Source organism: Schistocerca nitens, chromosome 8 (genome assembly GCF_023898315.1).
Source record: "Schistocerca nitens isolate TAMUIC-IGC-003100 chromosome 8, iqSchNite1.1, whole genome shotgun sequence".
In the NCBI taxonomy this organism is placed as follows: Eukaryota; Metazoa; Arthropoda; class Insecta; order Orthoptera; family Acrididae; genus Schistocerca; species Schistocerca nitens.
Genome location: NC_064621.1, coordinates 287809658 through 287828412, shown reverse-complemented (window position 1 = coordinate 287828412; position 18755 = coordinate 287809658). Strand labels below are relative to the sequence as shown.

Below are 18755 nucleotides of genomic sequence, written 5' to 3'. Positions count from 1 at the left end.
GCTTAAGAGAGCAAAACATAATTTACAAAATATGAAACAGTGACTCTAATAACATAGGAAACTTAGAAGAGCTAATCTATTCTTTAACAAAGTGATGCAGGTACACACAAATACAGTATTACCCTTATAGCATTTGAAACTCACTCTCGGATATTTCTTCAGTTACGCAAAAAAACATTTTTTTTCTTATATTTTCTTGAAGTAATAAAGTCTAGAAGAAATTTGTCACTTAAAAAATGAACACCATTTTCAGAACAAAATAGGCTGTATCTGTAAGTTAGCCTGGTGGAAATGCTATTTTGTGCAGTTGTGACACTTCATACATCATGAACACCATAAATATATTTTGGTTATACAGGAAATTGTATTACAAATGGTAATCATAAAGAAGCTTCTGCAAATTGTTTATTGAATATATTCAAATCTTCACCGTCAATATAATCTTCTTTTTCATGCTGCTGTCGGTCTAAGGAAACGGATAACTTGCTTTTCATGTGTCTTGTAAGTGGTGGTATATAGGCTCGAGGTATAAGAAATGTAGACAGATTGAATAGATCCAGGAAGACCTTGTAGCGATCACTGTTGAGAGAACAGAAAGAGGATAATCCATAAAAAGGAAACACAACATTGTAATTATTTTAGCAAAAAAGATAATGTTCATCTCTTTTACGTAAGGTATTTAGAAACTGCTCGTGCGCTTTTACCATTTAATTAGTAGTAATTTATAATAGTTGGAAAGTTCATTATCTGCAGTCTCTTAATCATTGGCATAGATTTTAAAATTGTTCTTTGTTTGGAACTGTTGCAGTGAAAGCATATAATTTTAGTCTGCGACAGAGATAAATTATATTTATTGTTATTAGCTCTATAACTATTTTCTTCACTTTTTCAAATAGCTATGGTAAATTAATAGAGGGACAGATACATTCCTCTGCATAACTGTCAATGTGTGTCACACGTAAGCACTGAAAAAGTTATTAACCAGGTATTAAAAGCAGGCATTTTGTAATCATTATCATGTTCTTCAAGTAATCACCAAATTATGATCTGTGCAGAGATTTTGTATCTTTTCTTAATTTTATGCAGAAGTTAATACTATTTTTTCTGTCCTTTTCTTCACTGTTGATCAAAATTGTACTGTTCCTGTTATGAGAATTTAATTCAGGTCCCATTGTTTATAGCCATTGCTAACAAAGCTTATAAAACTGTTTCATTTGGAATCTTAATACATTTGCATGTTATTTAATGTATCATTTCTGTTAATGAATAACTTTCCTTGTTTCACAACTCTTAAGGGTACAAGGATGAATGGTGATATGCAACAGTTTAAATTCGTCATTTTTTATAGTAATGAAATGATAATTCTTGAAACAACTAACATTCTTTTCTAAGCATGATCAAGATCTATAATAAACCTGTAGTCATTCTCCCCAAGACAACCATGTGGTTTATTATGGTGAGTACGTTAAAGAGGTACAAAACATGGTGGGTAATGGTTTACTTTGAATTTGGCAATTGTTTTACCGCTGGGTGTATGTTTAGATGTCACCACTTCACCTTCACATAAGATGAAGAAGGAAGGTGTAAAAAGTTAAACACAGGTCCATTGTTGTAATAGATCAATTGACACTAATAAAGAACGTAATATGTAGTTGGTTTTGAATCCTGACCTGGCAGTTTTAATTGTCCAGGAAGTTTCAATAAAGAACTTACATGTTTTACTGTAAGGTTTACATCATGTTCCTACCTTGCACACTAGTTCCTTACTCATTATGTTGTTTGAGTGCATCAGACTTAAAGTAACGACTCCCAAATACTCATGAGCAAGTGAAATGAAGACTCTTACATAGTGGTGTAGCAACCTCTTTTGCTGCAGTTATGATCGTAGTGCATCTTGCTGTGGACTCCAAGCAATTCTAAACACATTATCGTGTTATCCTGATCCACAATCACTCAACCTCTGCACACAAGTCTTGGACATAAATTGTACTTGGATCCAAGGCATGGTACCCTGAGTAATGCTGGATTAGCCATGTAGCGGAGTTAACAGATGTTATGGGGCCCCATGTCTGGGTGTAAAAAAAATCTGCCAAGTTACATGTGAGTTACATTCTGCTTACCATCCAGTAGAAAAATGGTCATCTCCATATCTACAGCAACAATTTTAGCTCATTCCTAAAAGTGAGTGTTGGCCTCACCATAGGTTCTCTGCAAAACTTGCAGCGGAATTTTCTAATGTTTTCCGAGCTAGTCAGTATAATCCAATCAATTAGAATCTGGTTCTGTTGCTTACAGATAAGTAAGTAATTAATGGATACCATTATTTATTTTTATAAATCTGCTGTTACAGTTGTTCATTGCTTCTACAGTGCACTTACTTTTCATACAGTACTTTTGATATATGTTGTTTAGAGTGAAGGTTGCTTCCTTGTTGCTGAGCTATTGATGTATAATGTGGTGTCATTTTGCAATTCCTGTGTTTCTTTTCTGTCATTGTTTCCTTGCCTGTTGCTGTGGGCTAATGGTACAATACTACAGATTAATAACAGCAGAAGTTTTAAAAAAAGTAGGTTGTTTGTGCACCATATACAGCATGTAGGTATGAACTGTCACTGTTTGATCTGATTAAATTGCATTGTAATTCAGTTACTTCCAAATATAGTAAAGATTTGTTTGCCACTGAGACACCAGGGGTGGGACTGACCTTTTGAAACCACCCATACAGTGGTGTAGGATTGGGTGCCAGGTTTCACACTGTGCAGCTGTCCACCCTGGTGGAACCTTGTTTGTGAAAATGTGACGAAAATAATTTCTCTTGAGACACTAAACCATTAAAAATTACACTAGTTTACCCAGCAGCTTTGTACCATAATGCTTAAGGCTCTAGGCTTGTGAACTACAGGTCGCATGTTGAATACTTACAGTGATATATATATATATATATATATATATATATATATATATATATATATATATATATATATATATATATATATATATATATATATATTCTTCAGTATGTATGAAAGTGATTGAGATTCTTATTTTTATTTGCTTAATTTGGTCTTACATTCTGATTCTTGATTTTCTCATTTCAGTCATTGTAATAACTTGATTATTTTGCATAAATTTAATGAAGTGAATTTCCATAAAACACTGTGATTGCAGTAAGGTAGTGTTCATATTTTCTCAAGGTGTGAAAAGAATTTGTTTTAAATGTTTGCCTGATCATAACCATCCAAGAAAATGTACATATTGCTTTTGGGATCAATGCATGGCAAATGTACAATCTGTACTCTGTAGAACTTTTAGTGAGCTTAGCTGCCCTTATTCTATTCAGAAGATGTTGAAAGAGTTCTATAAGTGTCATGTCACTTCTCACGACTGCCAATCTGTGTGATTGAAGGGTAGGCGTGTTCAATTTAATTTCATATTCATTACTGCAAATAAGTACCACATATGAGCATGAATGTCTTTATATAATGAGCTTTAATAAAACTTTGTAACTTCTGCATGGCATTTTTACCATAGCAAATGATTGTCACGAAATTTACATTGTAAGCCCTGATGCAACAGCTTTCCTCCTGCAGGTGAGTGGTTGTAAGTCATGCGTGATGTCATTATGATGTGTACACGCTATATCGATGACGACAGAGACTGTGTATTGTCTTTTGTGATCATTTGAGTCTCTAAATGGTGGTAGTCATTTTTCAGACAAATTAAAGCAGCAACTCATTATATCTTCAATTAGTATATTCATAGCAATTTTGGAAGCTATTGATGTCTCTTAGTTTCTTTGGAAATGTGAACCTGCAACTTTTTTTTCCAATGTAAAAATTGTTGTCAAGTAGTAGCATGGCATGGTGTCCATGTTAAACATGACACATGTATGGAATTACTTTCAGAAATGATTCAGTTGTTAAAATTAAAGACTGAAATGTCTAATGCCAAAGCTTCATTTGACAGATACCCTCCATATTGTCAACCAATTAAACATATTAGTGTCTGATGTTGTTGTTGTTGTTGTTGTTTGTTGGTAATTATTATTGAATCTGACCTTCAAACACCCTTCTGAGATTTTCAGTCTCACCAAGGAGAAAGTCAGGTCGAAATCTGAATTATTTGGCGGGAGGTATCAGGAAAATTATTAGTCACATCTAATACTAAACTTCTCATTTCATTCCTGTGAACATGATAGCTATGGCATTTTCACTGAAGATAGGTGATAAAAGAGCCTTTTTCTCAAATAACATATTAAAGTGACAATATTTGAAAATCGTTCTTTATATCAGTTAAATGCAGAGTTCTGCTAAGATTATCCATCCGACACTTTCAACACTTTTAAAATTTGCAATAGTACTTTGATTGCAGTTTCCAAATGGTGATGAATACTGAATTGAAGAATTCTGTATATGTTGACTTTTGAGTAAAATGGGGTGGAGATATTAAACCATCTGGAAAATAATTTATGGCATGCTGTGCCATTCTACGTCTAAGAGCAGAATATTGTGTTTCATGTGTCAGGCAGACTACTTTGCTTACATTGTCTTAGTCATGCCATACATTTTTAGGATTGTGATGAGTAATGGGATGAGTATGGTGGTGGCGAGGTCTTGGTGTAGGATTGCATCTTGTTGGATTGGTGTAAGAAGTTTCACATTTTCATTGTGGCTGGAGGAATACTGTTTATATGCAGAGAGGTGAAACTTCCTGATAGATTAAAACTGTGTGCTGGTGTGGGACTCGAACCTGGAACCCTTAGCCTTTTGTGGACAAATTCTCTATCAACTGAGCTACTTGACCATGACTTGGGCATATTCAGGTGCAAAGATAATCTTCAGTGTCTATTTTCTGCGGGCATAAGCCATTTTCTGTCGAACGAAATATAGCGCGCTAAGACGGCAGAATCACGTAAACAACTCCATGAGCGAGCTGCGCGGCGAGGACGTAAACAAGACGTCCATGTCGCTAGCGTGCCGAAAGACGACTGACTGAGTGTCCAACTGAGTTTCCCAAGCATGACTCACGACCTGCCGTCATAGCTTTACTTCCACCAGTATATCATCTCCTACCTTCCAAACTTCACAGAAGTTCTCTTGCATATGTTTCGTGTCAGTAAACACACTGCTGCAGGGTGAGAAGTCATTCTGGAAACAATCCTGCAGGTTGTGGCTTAGCCATGTCTCTAAAACATCCTTTCTTCCAGGAGTGCTAGTTCTGCAGTCGCATAAGAGAACTTGTATGAAGTTTGGACTGTAAGAGATGAAGTACTGATGGAAATAAAGGTGTGAGGATGGGTTGTGACTCATGCTGGGATATCTCAGCTGGTAGAGAACTTGCATGCAAAAGGCAAAGGTTCCAAGTTTGAGTCCCTGTCCAGTACACAGTTTTAATATCCCAGGAAGTTTCCTAGCAGTGCACATTCCACTGCAGAGTGAAAATTCATTCTGGATATAGAGAGATATAACAACATAGTTAACGTTTTTCAAAGCTGCAGCTGCTCTTGACTTCCACTTCATGGATGATAACATCAGCCTTCTTCACAATGCTCTCATGGATGAATTTCCGGGAGGTGAAGATATCCAGGTGGTAAAGATATCACTGTCCAGCAAGGCTTCTCTAAATACACACTGAGGTCATTCATGTAATATATTTAGAGATAATTACAGCCTGTCAGCCACCAACAAGTACTCTTTCAGACTAGATCTTTCTCAGGAATGGGAGTGTCCCACATGGCTTGCCAACCAGATGTCACCACACACTCTGTTAATCATTTTATTTTACATATTTTATGGTTGTACTATAGCTTTTATATATTTCTACAGCTTCAGAGCCTTTATATTAGGCATCCTGAATAGTGCTGTATGTTAACTGTCATGTGATTAAGCTGAATTTTGGTTGTAACTTTACATTATCTTCTTCAGGCAATATGATCTCACATTTTGAGGATGCTTAACTTCACAACACTAACAACACTAGTTGTCTCTTCATAGTACTTAAGTCCCATGACAATAATCCCTGTTTTTTAAAATTACGCTAATGTGGCCCTTGTACAGTTAGGAGCTTCCAACAGCTTTCGTCCTATGATTCTTTTCTTTTGGTATCTCTTCATTAAATTTTTTCTGTCTTGTTTATTTATCAAACTTTTGTAGCACGGCATTTCAAATGCTCCATTTTTCCCATGGCAAATGTTTCATTTCCATAAACTGCCCTGTTACAGAAGTTTATTTCAAAGACATCTCCCTTAATGGCACTATGTGGCACCTCCTTCCCTTCAGCCATAGCCATCATTTGCAGGCTTGTTTCTCAGATAGTATAATGTTTTCTGTTTTTGTATGTAACTCCAAAAATGTTGATTTCTTCATTACACTTGTCTTTGTTTTGTTTGTCCTTAATCTAAATGCTGTGTTGAGAAGGCTGTCCTGATAATCATACGGTATATGCACATCATAAGTTGGACAACAAAAGCTGCATTTGATAATTGTAAGTAAATGTATCAATGAATGTTGTGTAGAAACTGTCAGTTCAAATGGTTCAAATGGCTCTGAGCACTATGGGACTCAACTGCTGAGGTCATAAGTCCCCTAGAACTTAGAACTACTTAAACCTAACTAACCTAAGGACAACACACACATCCATGCCCGAGGCAGGATTCGAACCTGCGACCGTAGCGGTCGCGCGGTTCCAGACTGTAGCGCCAGAACTGTCAGTTCACAGCATATTAGTTACTCAAAGTATTTACACAATTCTTTGGTAGAGGCTCTAGGAGATAACTGCAGAAGGTACCCTTTCTCATGATTCTCCTCTCCTTTATCATTACTTACGAATTAGTAACAGACACAGGTAAAAACAGAAATAGCAGGTTCTTAACTAGTATGGGTTTGAATGAACTGTTTCATTGTACCTGCATTGTACCTTTTTCTCTCTCATCTGATCAAGGCCACTCATATGCTTGACACACTGTCTCATTTTCCCCTTCTTTCTATCACTTGTGGTACAGCTCTGTAGTTATCAAGGAACAAAATCCTTTCATCTATAATTGTTGCATGTTGGTGTGAGTTTTGCTCTAGCAGTTTTGACTGTAATGCTTATATTTACTGTTAGTGCATTTTTCATTGGTACTTTCACTTTATTCACATTTCAGTTTCTTATGTTGTAGATTTAAATGTTGTATCAGTGTATTTATTAATGAATTTTTAGTTGCCATGTTTATTTATAATTAAATTTTGTAATTTCATATGTTTACTATTTCTCCCTCCAAGCTTCCACTCATCCCACCACATATACTTCTGGCAGTTTAATGGCACTCAACACATCATTTTTCTCAAAATTGTAGATCCATGTTTTCTTATTACTGACAATTTAATTGTGTAGCTTTCATTTCATTCTAAATTTCTCTCAGTAGCCACAAAAATTCTGTAACAAAGTTCAGCCTTAAGTATTTTACTCACCTGAGAGTAGATCGGAGATACTGATAACCTGAGGAACCTCCTGTACCAAGCTGTGCAGATCCAATCATCCGTTGCACCATTATGACATGGTTATCTGAGAATGAAGTATTGTCATTAGCGGGAGAGTTGTGATATAATGGCAGAAAACTATAGATAAATTGTCACAAGAAGGAACAGGTTTTCAACATTTAAGTGAAACAGAATTCATGTAACTATAAGGGTGAAAAATCATTAGTTTCACGATTACTCCTCCATCGAACATAAGTTTTGCCAGTCATCTGTTGCAGAGATTACAAAAACCATCGGGTCACTGACAAATGCTTTTAACTGTGATATTGTAATACTGAATTTGTAAACAGCCAGTGAGTCAAGAGTTTCCTTAAAGTATGTGGCAATAACATCTATTTATAAAAGTGAAGGTATTCAGTTGAACTCTTAATTGCAGACTCGTCTCCCTCCTTCCCATGTTATAAAGTTTTGTGAAGGTAGCTTACAACAGAATATTGAACCACTTCTCTAAGAATAACATTTTAACAACTGCTCAGGCTTCCATAAAGGTTTCTCTAATGAGAAAGCATTATAAGAACTCATTTGTGGTAGGAAAAGAAAAACTTACGTTGATTTTTTTCTGTGGTCTTAACAAGGCATTCAGATTCTTCAGGGGAAAATAAAATGGTTGGCATTAAAGGCATTCGCCTTGCATGGATGGAGTCATACCTTAACAATAGAACAACAGAAAGCAGAAAGTCACATTAAACTGTATGACAGGAATGCAGGTTGAAAATAAGTTCAGAGTGAGAAAACAGTCCTTGGTCTCCTTCTGTTCTTGACTTGCAGAAATGATTTATGAAGGATACTGGGAGAAATCATAAGAAACTGTGAGGTTTGGTAATGAAATTAGTATACTGATAAAGAGCCCGAATACACCCACACCACCAAGGAGATTAATGGAGCAAGCTTACAACTGGTTCACAACAAACAGTTTAACCCTTGACCATATTATACGATAACTAACAAATCTAATTGAATTACAATTACCAAAGGTAGAGAGCAAGGAGCTCACCTGGATCAGGCACTATGTAAGAAGCTCTTAGACATTAAAAAAAGTCCTGCATCTCACATGTGTGCATCTGGTTAGACTACGGATACCCACAGTGCAGTCTACATATAAAACAATACATTTTCATTTCATCGGACTACTAACAAGAAATCTTTGAGGACTGTATTATTAGAAAACTGCTTGCTTAGCTAAATATTTTAGCAAGAGAAATATTTTTGGTGCTTGGAGGTAATGGCACTATTTCAGCAATGGAAAAAGACTATAGGGTGTCACACTCATGCTTTGCAGTATGATGCAGTCAAAACAAAGTTATTATCACAAATTGTGTACATTATGCTGAGTATGTTTTGAAAACGGAAGCCCTTGTGAAATATGTTGAGATGAGGGTTCAGAGGGGCAATAATTGTTACGAGATTTCGATTTTAATTGAGGCAGGGACTTCTGAGACTGTCCTGGCATATAGCCCTGCCATGGAAATGTGATATTACTTGTTTGTAACATAAGAGCCCACATCAGGCATACTTGGACCCAGTTGGCAGGCTTTGCTTGGCCTGCTGGCTGGACATGATGGGCTAGGTTTCACTAATCTTCCTAAAGTGAGTGAACTACAGGAAAGATTCACATGGTGAGTTAAATGTTGTGCTAGTCACTTTCCAGCACCACTTAAGTTGGAAATTAACTGGCAAGAAGTCTTAGCTGGAGGCAACTGTTATCACAAGAAGGCTATTACCAGGTAAATAAGATGACTAATGAGAACATCCTTGTACTTCCCAGGCTCATTAGCTGAAAGGTCTGAATGTTGGTTGCTTCCAGAACCGTGGTGTCAGCTGGCAGCCTTCCTGGGTGCAGGAGCCAAAACATTGGACCATCTGCGCCAGAGGTGATGTTTAGAAGTGTTTCACATTTATGATTTCAGGAGTTAGTGATCCGCTGAGATTGTAAATTTATTTGCCAGCACAGGAAGCTTAGAAGAATATCTGTGTACAGCCATGATACTCTAACCAGTGATTTTCTGTTCCCTATATGGTACGAGTTACCAAGAATTCAGCTCACAAGCTGTGCCCTGGCTCATATGTCATAGTACTCAGCCTGGCTACATACATCCCTCACTGCCACAACACAGATCACAAATGAAACAAATTTTCAGTATTATTTAATTAAATAATTAAGACTGAAGACATAATATAATTTTTATCTGGTCCAGACTGCCAGCATCTGGACACACACAGACTATTTCCCAGATTTTCGCACTTAGGTTGCCATAACGATGGTGTACTGAGTTTCATAATCGGAAAAAGCTCTTTCTCACACACATGTTGATCAAAATATTGCAGTAATTTTGCAATTTCATTATGGAGACTTGAAAAATCTACCTGAGGAAGACAATGTAGGCATTTGGTACAATTTTAATATAAAAGGATTTTTTTTAAAAATATACTGCAGGTCAGTCAGTTACATCTTGCACATGCACATGAGCACTTTCAACTCAAATGGCAAACAGTCTTGAAAATAGTTCAAAAACAGAAGTCAGATTGGCAGTGTCCTCAAAAAAATTTAAAAACTATCCTTATAGTTCTTTTAAGGTGACAATGAATTCTTCGAACTTCCCATTTTCTTTAATGCCTGTGAGCTTAGGTGATTGGACTGTGTTTATCAAAATCTGTACCTTCTACAATGCAATTTGCTTTTTGAATGCACCCACTTCAAATCTGTAATAAGTTGTTTCTCACCTTGTAATGCTATTTTGTGGGCAGTGTGCAGCCTAGTCCACTAAAAACATGAGATGTGTAAGCCTTTCTGACTATTCTAATTTTCAATCCTGCACTCCTTTTTCCTCCATAGATTCAACAATAGTGAGCTTTGTGTCAGTGGAACACTGAATCGCATCTGTCAGTTGTTGCAGTTTTTTGCTGTTTCATTGTCAACTAAATCTAAATTCTTTCTCACGGCACTGTGATGTCATTTCAAAGCAAATGTGCAGTACCTGTCAGTTATGTGACTGTGTAATAGATATCAAGAATTCCCAGCCCTGTCTTTTGTCATTAAGTCTTTATGTGACTTGTGACAATTGGTCACTAGACTGCCTCTTTTGTGAAACTGCTAATGAACCTGTGAACATCCTTCTTACCATGAACAAATAGCGAAGAGTTAACTGCGATGATACCATGATTCTGATGTACTGAAGAGAAGTGCTCACTGAATGATGTCAAACTGCAATACTAAATGAAATGTCACACTGTACTAGGTACATCGAGGAAGGGCTGAGCAAAGCTGAGACATGCTGAGCCTCAGCCTGCACATCTGGCTTGCATGTGGTTTGGCACACCATAGCTGTCCCTGGTGTATGTGATCAGTAGGTAGAGGCTGTGTATCAGATTGAGGAACCATTAGCTGGTAGGAGATGGTGTTTCATAAAAGAGATGAGTTTGGTGTTGTCTAATATAAACATAAGTCTTTTGTTTTGGTTTAATACCGGATAGCAGTACCTGTGAAGTGCTATCTTCTTTTGCCATTGTGGAAGTTTTGCACTGTTGCAGAAGATAAACATTTCATTGTCAAGTGAAAGTGATAAACTGAAGCAAAAGTAACATAAAAATGTCAATGTAATCCTTGATAATGGAACTATAACTCTGAGATGCTGTCATGGCTATCAAATTTTATTAATGTAAGAAGTGGCATGGCTGTGAGGAAAGGAGGAAAGCTGTATTAAGAATAATAGCAAGACAATGCACAAGGCGTGGTGTCAGGCAGATATCGGAAAATAGGACAGTACTCTGTATGAAGTCAGACTTGGTCACAACCTGCAGAGGAAGAGGCGATGCTGTGATGGCTAGGCAAGGACACCACCATGAAGCACCAAGATGACTAGCAGATGCTGGCATACAGTCAGGATGTTTGAGAACCTTTTGGAAGGTTCTGGAAGAAGCTTAAGTGAGACCTGCTGAGAAGTCAGGGAAAACATTCCTATGGGAGATACCCACACAAAGTCACCTGAAAAACTGTTACATAAATGGCCAGTGAAGAGAGGCCAAGAGAGTGATTACCAGGAAGCAGCTAGGAGCAGTGCAATAACAAAGTGATCAGCAGCAGTCACTAAAGAGAGACACTTTGATGCTGATGGAGTAAAAACTGTAAAAAGTCTGTACACAATTGAGGAAGGACACTAAGTTTTTCATAAGTATCCAGTAACGATTAACATATTGATAGTAGAAATGAATAATAGTTGATACTTTCTGTGTGTCAGAATATAAAGAGGAACAAGTACTGTCTAGCCCTTATCTCCTGTTGGGAATGATTGCATATAGTCACAGTGACTAAAAGTTAATATCTTCTGTGTGTAAGAGTATAAAGAAGAATAAGTGTTATTTTGCACTTGTATCACATTATGGTTAAAGTATTTGACTGTGTATGAGTCGCAAGCAGACTGCTCATCTCTGATAGTGAACAGTTAAACTCAGGAACTGGGAGCTGCTGGAAAGGACTAATGTATAGAGTGCTAGGGTGTAGTGATTGATTTGCAGAGACATCTCTCTGAATAACTAGTGGGAAGTAAATAGTTTTGAAATTGAATCCTTAAGTGTGTGCACCTATATTCAGTTTCTATGAAGGCAACAACTTTTCCCCTCCATTTCAAAATCACCTGTACTAAGTATTCTAACAGCTACAGTTTCAGGTTCGAATCCTGCCTTGGGCATGGATGTGTGTGATGTCCTTAGGTTAGTTAGGCTTAAGTAGTTCTAAGTTCTAGGGGACTTATGGCATCAGACGCACCTTTCACTCTGTTAAAGACAATTTGAAAATCTAAAACATTGTTGTCAATGTCCTGATTGTGCCACGTAGGCCACTCTTTCATCCAAAGCTGGTGACAGGATGTGTGCTGGGACTTGACATAAAATTTGTGGTGTCGGGTGTGTGGGATGTGTTATGTAGAGGCATTCCAAAATGGGGAATCAGGTGACAGAATATGGGAGGAGAAGTAGGAATAATATTGTCGTCAGCCCCTCAAACTGTGTACAGCAAGTAGATCAATGACCAGGCCTGTGGAACAGGTCAAAAAAAGCAGAAGCCATCCTGAGAGCCCACCAGAAACTTGGTGAATTTCTGGTTGTATGCCAGCATCTGCAGGTCATCTGGGTGTCAAGTGTATTGACCTCGCCTGGCACTTCAACAGGTTGTCAACAAGTCTGAAACTACGTCTTGTGCATTGTCTTGAATATTACTCTTAATAAAGTTTGTCTCCTTTCCTAGCAAGCCGTGCCACTTCTTACATTAATTAAATTTGATAGCCATGACACTTTCCCACCTAAAATATTTCAAATGCACTTATACAATGTAACATCAATTCCTTTAAATTCACAAATACATTTGTTTTACATGATGTTTCTTATAATGTAGTTATGTAATATCCATATTTCTTTTCTACCTTCTATTATTTAAGTACACTTTATCTTCTTCTTCATGAGGATCTCTCTCAAAGATGACAATGTCACCTGCCCTTCTCAGCTGAGTAGATTCAGTTGCGTTAACTAGAGTAGTTTTAACACGTGCCGACTGGCAACAATTTTACCACCAAAACAGTCTGTAAAAAAACTTATATATGTATCTACAACATGGGCAATACGATCAACAGCATCCTATAACTATGACTGTAGTTAAGTTTAAGCTATACAAGATAAAGGTATAGAATAGTGTTGGACCCTTCTCTCACAGTCCATTTCTCTTTGCTGTTTATCAATTAGCTGCTCCATATCCTTCAATCTTTTTCCAACTACCTGTAGATTGTCTAACCTAGCCACTAAATGTCTTAATGGTAATTATAATGGTACCTCCAATATGTTTAACCTCCTGTCCAGTTCTTCACAACTATTGATTTCCATTGCAAAACTGGGGCCAATGTCCTTTCTAGCCACATTGGTCTGCATTATTCTGTACACCTTTGCAGTTTGTATGGAATGTTAACAATACCACGTCTTGTAAGTGAGTATCCATAGAAGCCTGTCCTTTACACAAAATGGTCAAACTTTTTCCCTTTGGGCTTATGTATAACCATTCATTATTTAAGATATGTCCACAAACTTTTTTCTAAGATAATTAACTTTCAGGCACAATTCTTTGGAATGCCCTGCTTTGCAATAATACCACTTCACACTCATTCTGGTCAGATATGGGAAACATTACAAAGATTTGTTTACATCTCTTTGTTCCCATAATAGTCTCTTTGCATTCTAATTGATCTGGCTAGAGCTTAACATAATCATCTTAGAAGTATCTAATATGAAATATTCTTCCTCTGGATGTACAGAAATGTATTTCCCTTTATCATCTCTTGTTGCAGTGTCAACATTCTATATAAACTGAACTCTTTGTTTTCTACCATGGAATACTGATGTCTTACCCTAATACATTATCTAATACAAAGACATCTAACTCCATTATTTTTAGAAGCACATAACCACATGCTTCTGATAAGGGTACGAGGAGTCATATATTTCTAAGATAATTTTGAGTTGACCTTAAATATTTTACTTGCTGTGTTGGATTCATGATATGTGGTGCTAGGATCTCTTTTTGTGCATGCATGATTGCACTTACTAGCACCTCATACTCAGTGCTTTATTCTGTAAATAGTGATGATAACTGTATCATCTGTTCACTGATGGTGACGAAAGTGGCTATTTTCTTTAGTGCTGCATCCATTGTCTGTAGTGATTGTAGAATGAATTGTTCCAACTTGTTCATACCATTTTTTAATATTTGTGCTTTAGTTACTATATCGTGTACCATGTGATTCAGCGCAGACAATGTTGTATAAAATTAAGTATCCGCTACATCCAGAGCTCTGAATCAACTTTACTGATTTTGCCTACAAAATTGAAAATTGCCGTCCTGGACCTGGAGCTGTGTTTGGTTAATTGCTGAACTAAGTCTTTAGTTTGTTCTCATCTGGCTATATTACTACCAGTCTCATTGCATTTACTTTTATCTGCATGTTTCAATGCATCTTCACGAAGTGTCACATTGGGTAGGTCTACTGCAGACACTTTATATGGTCCTCATATTTATGCATTTAGCTTCATGTGATGACCCCTCCTTAAGGTCTCATTATTCAAAAGAATCATATCCCCTGTCCTAAATATTCGTAGATTCTCCATCTTGTCATAGTGAACATTACTGATTTCATTCACTTCTGTTACCCTTTCTTGTGCTACTCTGTGGGCTTCTTGCATTCTAGTTGGCAAACAATATATATACAATCATCATAATTATATCCAACAGTTCTTTCCTCTTTATTTAAGACTCCTGGAATGTTTACTTTTCTTCTAAATATTAAGTCAATACTACCATGAGGTGTTGTTTTAAATACAAAATACTATGTGGTACCCACAAATTGCAGTTACTGTGGTCCTCTCTAATGAAGTGTCAAATATTCCACCAGCATACTGTGTGCCCTATTTGCCTGTGGGTGAAATGCTGATGTCTGGATCTTCTGGATCCTTATTAGTTTACATACCTTCTAGAACACTTCACTTAAAAAATTCAGTCCATAGTCAGACAAGAGCACTGACTGGATTTCATACCTCAACACAATTTCTGCTACATATTTCTGCACTAATGTTTTGGCTTCCTGTCTCTTGTTTGGTACTGCTACTGTGAACTTGCTCAGGTCATCTTGGAATGTCAGGCTGTGTCAATTGTCAGTTGTTGTCTAATGGACCTACAATGTCCATCTTACATTTATTGAATATTCTTGTCATCATGTCTGTGATTAACAGAGGCATTTTTGTCTTGCTCTGTGTGAACTTAATCGTGCATTTCCTTAATGATTTTTGCCTTTTCCTCTGTGCTAAGTACCTCATTTTCTTCTTCCTGTTACTCATTTTACCTAACCACACTTATGTGTCACATATTTTCATTTATATTCTCTACATCAGCATACCGTATCTGACTTAGTGCTTCCATATTTGCATTGAGATTTCTGGGTTTATACACAATGTCATAAGAATATTATTCTAATTTCAACTTCCATTTTAGTAACTTTGACAATAGATCTTTGACAATGAAAATCCATGTCAGTGGCTTGTGATATGGTGTTGTCATAAAACTTTTCAGTAGACATATAACCTAAACTGCTTTGTGGCCCATACAATTGCTAAGCATTCTCTCAGTTGGAGATTAGTTTCTTTTGAGTAATATTCAATGACCATGAAGCATAGGTGACTGGCAAATCTGCACCTATCTTCCTTTGTGACAAAACTTTTCCCAGTGCTTCTCTGCTGGCAACAGTAGTCATTATAAATAGTTAATCAAAATCTGGGTAGCTCAGTATGGGAGGATCTAACAATCTCTCTTTAATTTCCTTGAAAGCTGCTTGTTGCTTAAATCCCATTCATGTGCACTTTGGTCTTCAGCAATTTATGTAATAGATTTGCAGTTTTACTTAACTTTGATATAAATTGACATTAGTATCCAGCAAGCCCTAAATTCCTTTTTAATTCCTTCATGGATTTCAGAACTGGAAAGTTCTTCACTTGTGCCCTAAAAATATTTCCTTCTTTCTCGAGAATTTGCACTTAACCTGGCTGTGACTTTAGCCTGCTTGTTCTTAATCTATCCAGGATTTCCTATAGCTTCTCTTTATGTTCCTTTAATAAACTTCTGTAGCAAATCTGGTCACCCAAATATAGGAAACACTTGGTCCCTTGCAATCCTGGCAAAGCAACATTCATCTGTCTCTGAAATGTACTTGGTGAATTCTTTAGCTCTGTCAGCATCCTTTTGTACTCATAGTGCTGGTAATTTGCACTGAAAGCTGTCTTTTCTCTGTCTGCTGGTTCCTTTATAGTCTGACAGTCCAAATCAAAATGGAAAAATACTTGGCTTTCTCTAGTTAGTCCAACACCCCACTTATGTTGCAGATTTGAAAGACTTCCCCCACTGAAATATCATTCCACTTTCTATATTCTGTTATGAACCTATACTTCACTATTCCATTGGCGTCTCATTTTCTCAGTACTAGCAATACTTTTTTATTTTAAATTCAGTGCATTAGTATTTGTAAAATGACTCTTAGTGTTCATTAAAAAATGACGATCATTCCACTTGGGACCTGTGAAATGGTACATTAGCTTATTTGTTTTAGTTGTAAATATTTGTCATGTATTGTTGTTTTTCTGACATGTTCCACATCCTGGAGGACCTCCTCACTATGGATCAATTGGAATGAAAGTAAATCTAATCTAATCTAATCTAATCTAATCGAGATGCATTCCATGGACTCTTACTTTCAACAATTATATCCTCATTAACCATTTTCTTAGTTTGTTCCTGTAATAGTGCCTTTTGCGCTTGTGATATCCTGAAAGGATGTACATTCACCACCTTTTCTTTGTGTTCTGCAAAAATTGGGAGTGCATGCCGTAACGTTTCAGGGTATGATAATTTGTCATCTTTTAGGTAAAGTAAATCGCAGTGGCACTATGAAGTTTCTGCAATTCGTATTGCTCCTCTTTATTCAAATGATCAGTTTGGATTGTTTCTCTAATCACGGAGATGTGATTTCTGTGTGTATCCGGACATTTGTTACCTCCTATACTATCCATATTGATGTCACTTTCTCTATCAGTTTGTGTGATACTTTCACTCAGCTCACTTGTATACAATACATTGAGAGTACATTTGTACCTAAACTCAGCAATATACAGACCTGATATTACTTCCTGCCTGGAATTAATCACTTCTTTTTTATTACAGGGATTCAATCCTGTTTCTACGTGTATCCTTAAGATTTTTTCTTCCCTATGACCTCTTCTCATATGACTTTCTGGTGTCATTCTATTTTGCCATAAAGGTAACTCATTACTTTTCATCTCATGACTTGCCTTTGATTTGCATATTTTACTTTTTCCTTCACCATTCTATTTCGTGTGGGGCATACCCTCTTATTCGTAGATCCTTTTTGCCATCTACTATTTCTGTTCATTGCCATTTGTTTTGCAGTCTGATTCACGGACCTTCTAAAATCAAACCTTCTTTCATTACATATAACTTTTTCAGGTTGCCTGTTAATTTGTTTTCCATTAACCATGGTTGCTACCTGACCCATGTATTTCCTAAAAACTTGTGGTGCTGCTTCCATCTCTGGCACTGTTAGAAGCAGAATACTTCAACCCTATATTCTGGTCATCTTCTCACAATAATTAATCACAAACTTTTGCTTTCTCAGAAAGTAGTTTTCTACTACATCATAATAAGGAATATTCGATCCTCTCACTGTAATATAGGACTTTTACTTTGCTGAAACCTCTGTTATTAGCAATTGCAGTTCCATGATTCCCAGTATAGAAACTGTACCTTGTGTCAAACCTTGGCTATCTTTCCTGCTAATTACTGTCTTTTGTGAGCCTCTCTTCCTTTATAAGGCTTCTATGTGCCCTGATATCTATTACAGCCATAACTGGCTTCCAAATTCACAGCAATATGCCACCATAATTTTATTCTTTTTGTGGTAAGATGTGACTGCTTCATGTTCCACACTCTTAGTTTTCCTTTTTACTTGTGGATGTGGCCACTAATTTCTCGTTGCATTGGAGTCTAATGTGACCATATCAATTGCACCTGCAACACCCAGGTGTATTACAATTCTGTGCTTGATGCCTGCACCTTATGTACTTTTCACAAACGAGTATTCTTTTACATTAAACAACAATGTCCACTTGTCTGTTGCTGTAACAACAAAAATTCTGGAAGCTGTGTATTTCTTCCTTCTTTGTGGGTATTGCTACCCATCTTATCTTTGTAATCCTCTTTGACTTCCCACAGTCTCTAGCCATGTGACTCATCTGTCCACAATTATAACATCTTCCTCCCATGTTACTTTGAATGTTATGAGCTGCTCTTAGGAATGGATCCTTTTCATTCATGGACAATAATGTGCTTTCCTCTTGCAACACTAATTCCACTGCATCAACTAAGCTACTTTGTGCATTCTGGCTTCATACAATTGTCTGAATTCTGCTACTTACTGTGCTCTGTATGAAGGAAGCCCATTCTAGTGCACATACCAGTTCTAATGCCCCTTATTGTTGGACACTCTAGGGATTGGATATGTGAATGATTTTGATTATTCATCTATTTGATTTGGCCCTCCCCCCCTCCCTCGGCGTCACCTGTCTTAAAATATCATATAGATGTAGTAACCTGTGGTGCCCTTTCTGAATAATTTTTTTTTCCAAGATTACCTCCAT

At 36.8% G+C, this 18755-nt stretch overlaps 1 protein-coding gene across 1 annotated transcript in view; it reads right to left on the bottom strand.

Annotated features, from left to right (window-relative positions):
* Positions 1–320: 320 nt before the first annotated feature.
* The window catches only part of LOC126198552 (tryptophan 2,3-dioxygenase), a 448771-nt gene continuing 430336 nt past the window's right edge, over positions 321–18755 (bottom strand). The window contains exons 8-9 of the mRNA XM_049934975.1: positions 7452–7545; positions 321–579 (exon numbers count right to left, since the gene is read on the bottom strand). Of these exons, the coding sequence (XP_049790932.1) occupies positions 381–579; positions 7452–7545 (293 nt within the window). The 3' untranslated portion in view covers positions 321–380. The remainder of the gene's footprint in view (positions 580–7451; positions 7546–18755) is intronic.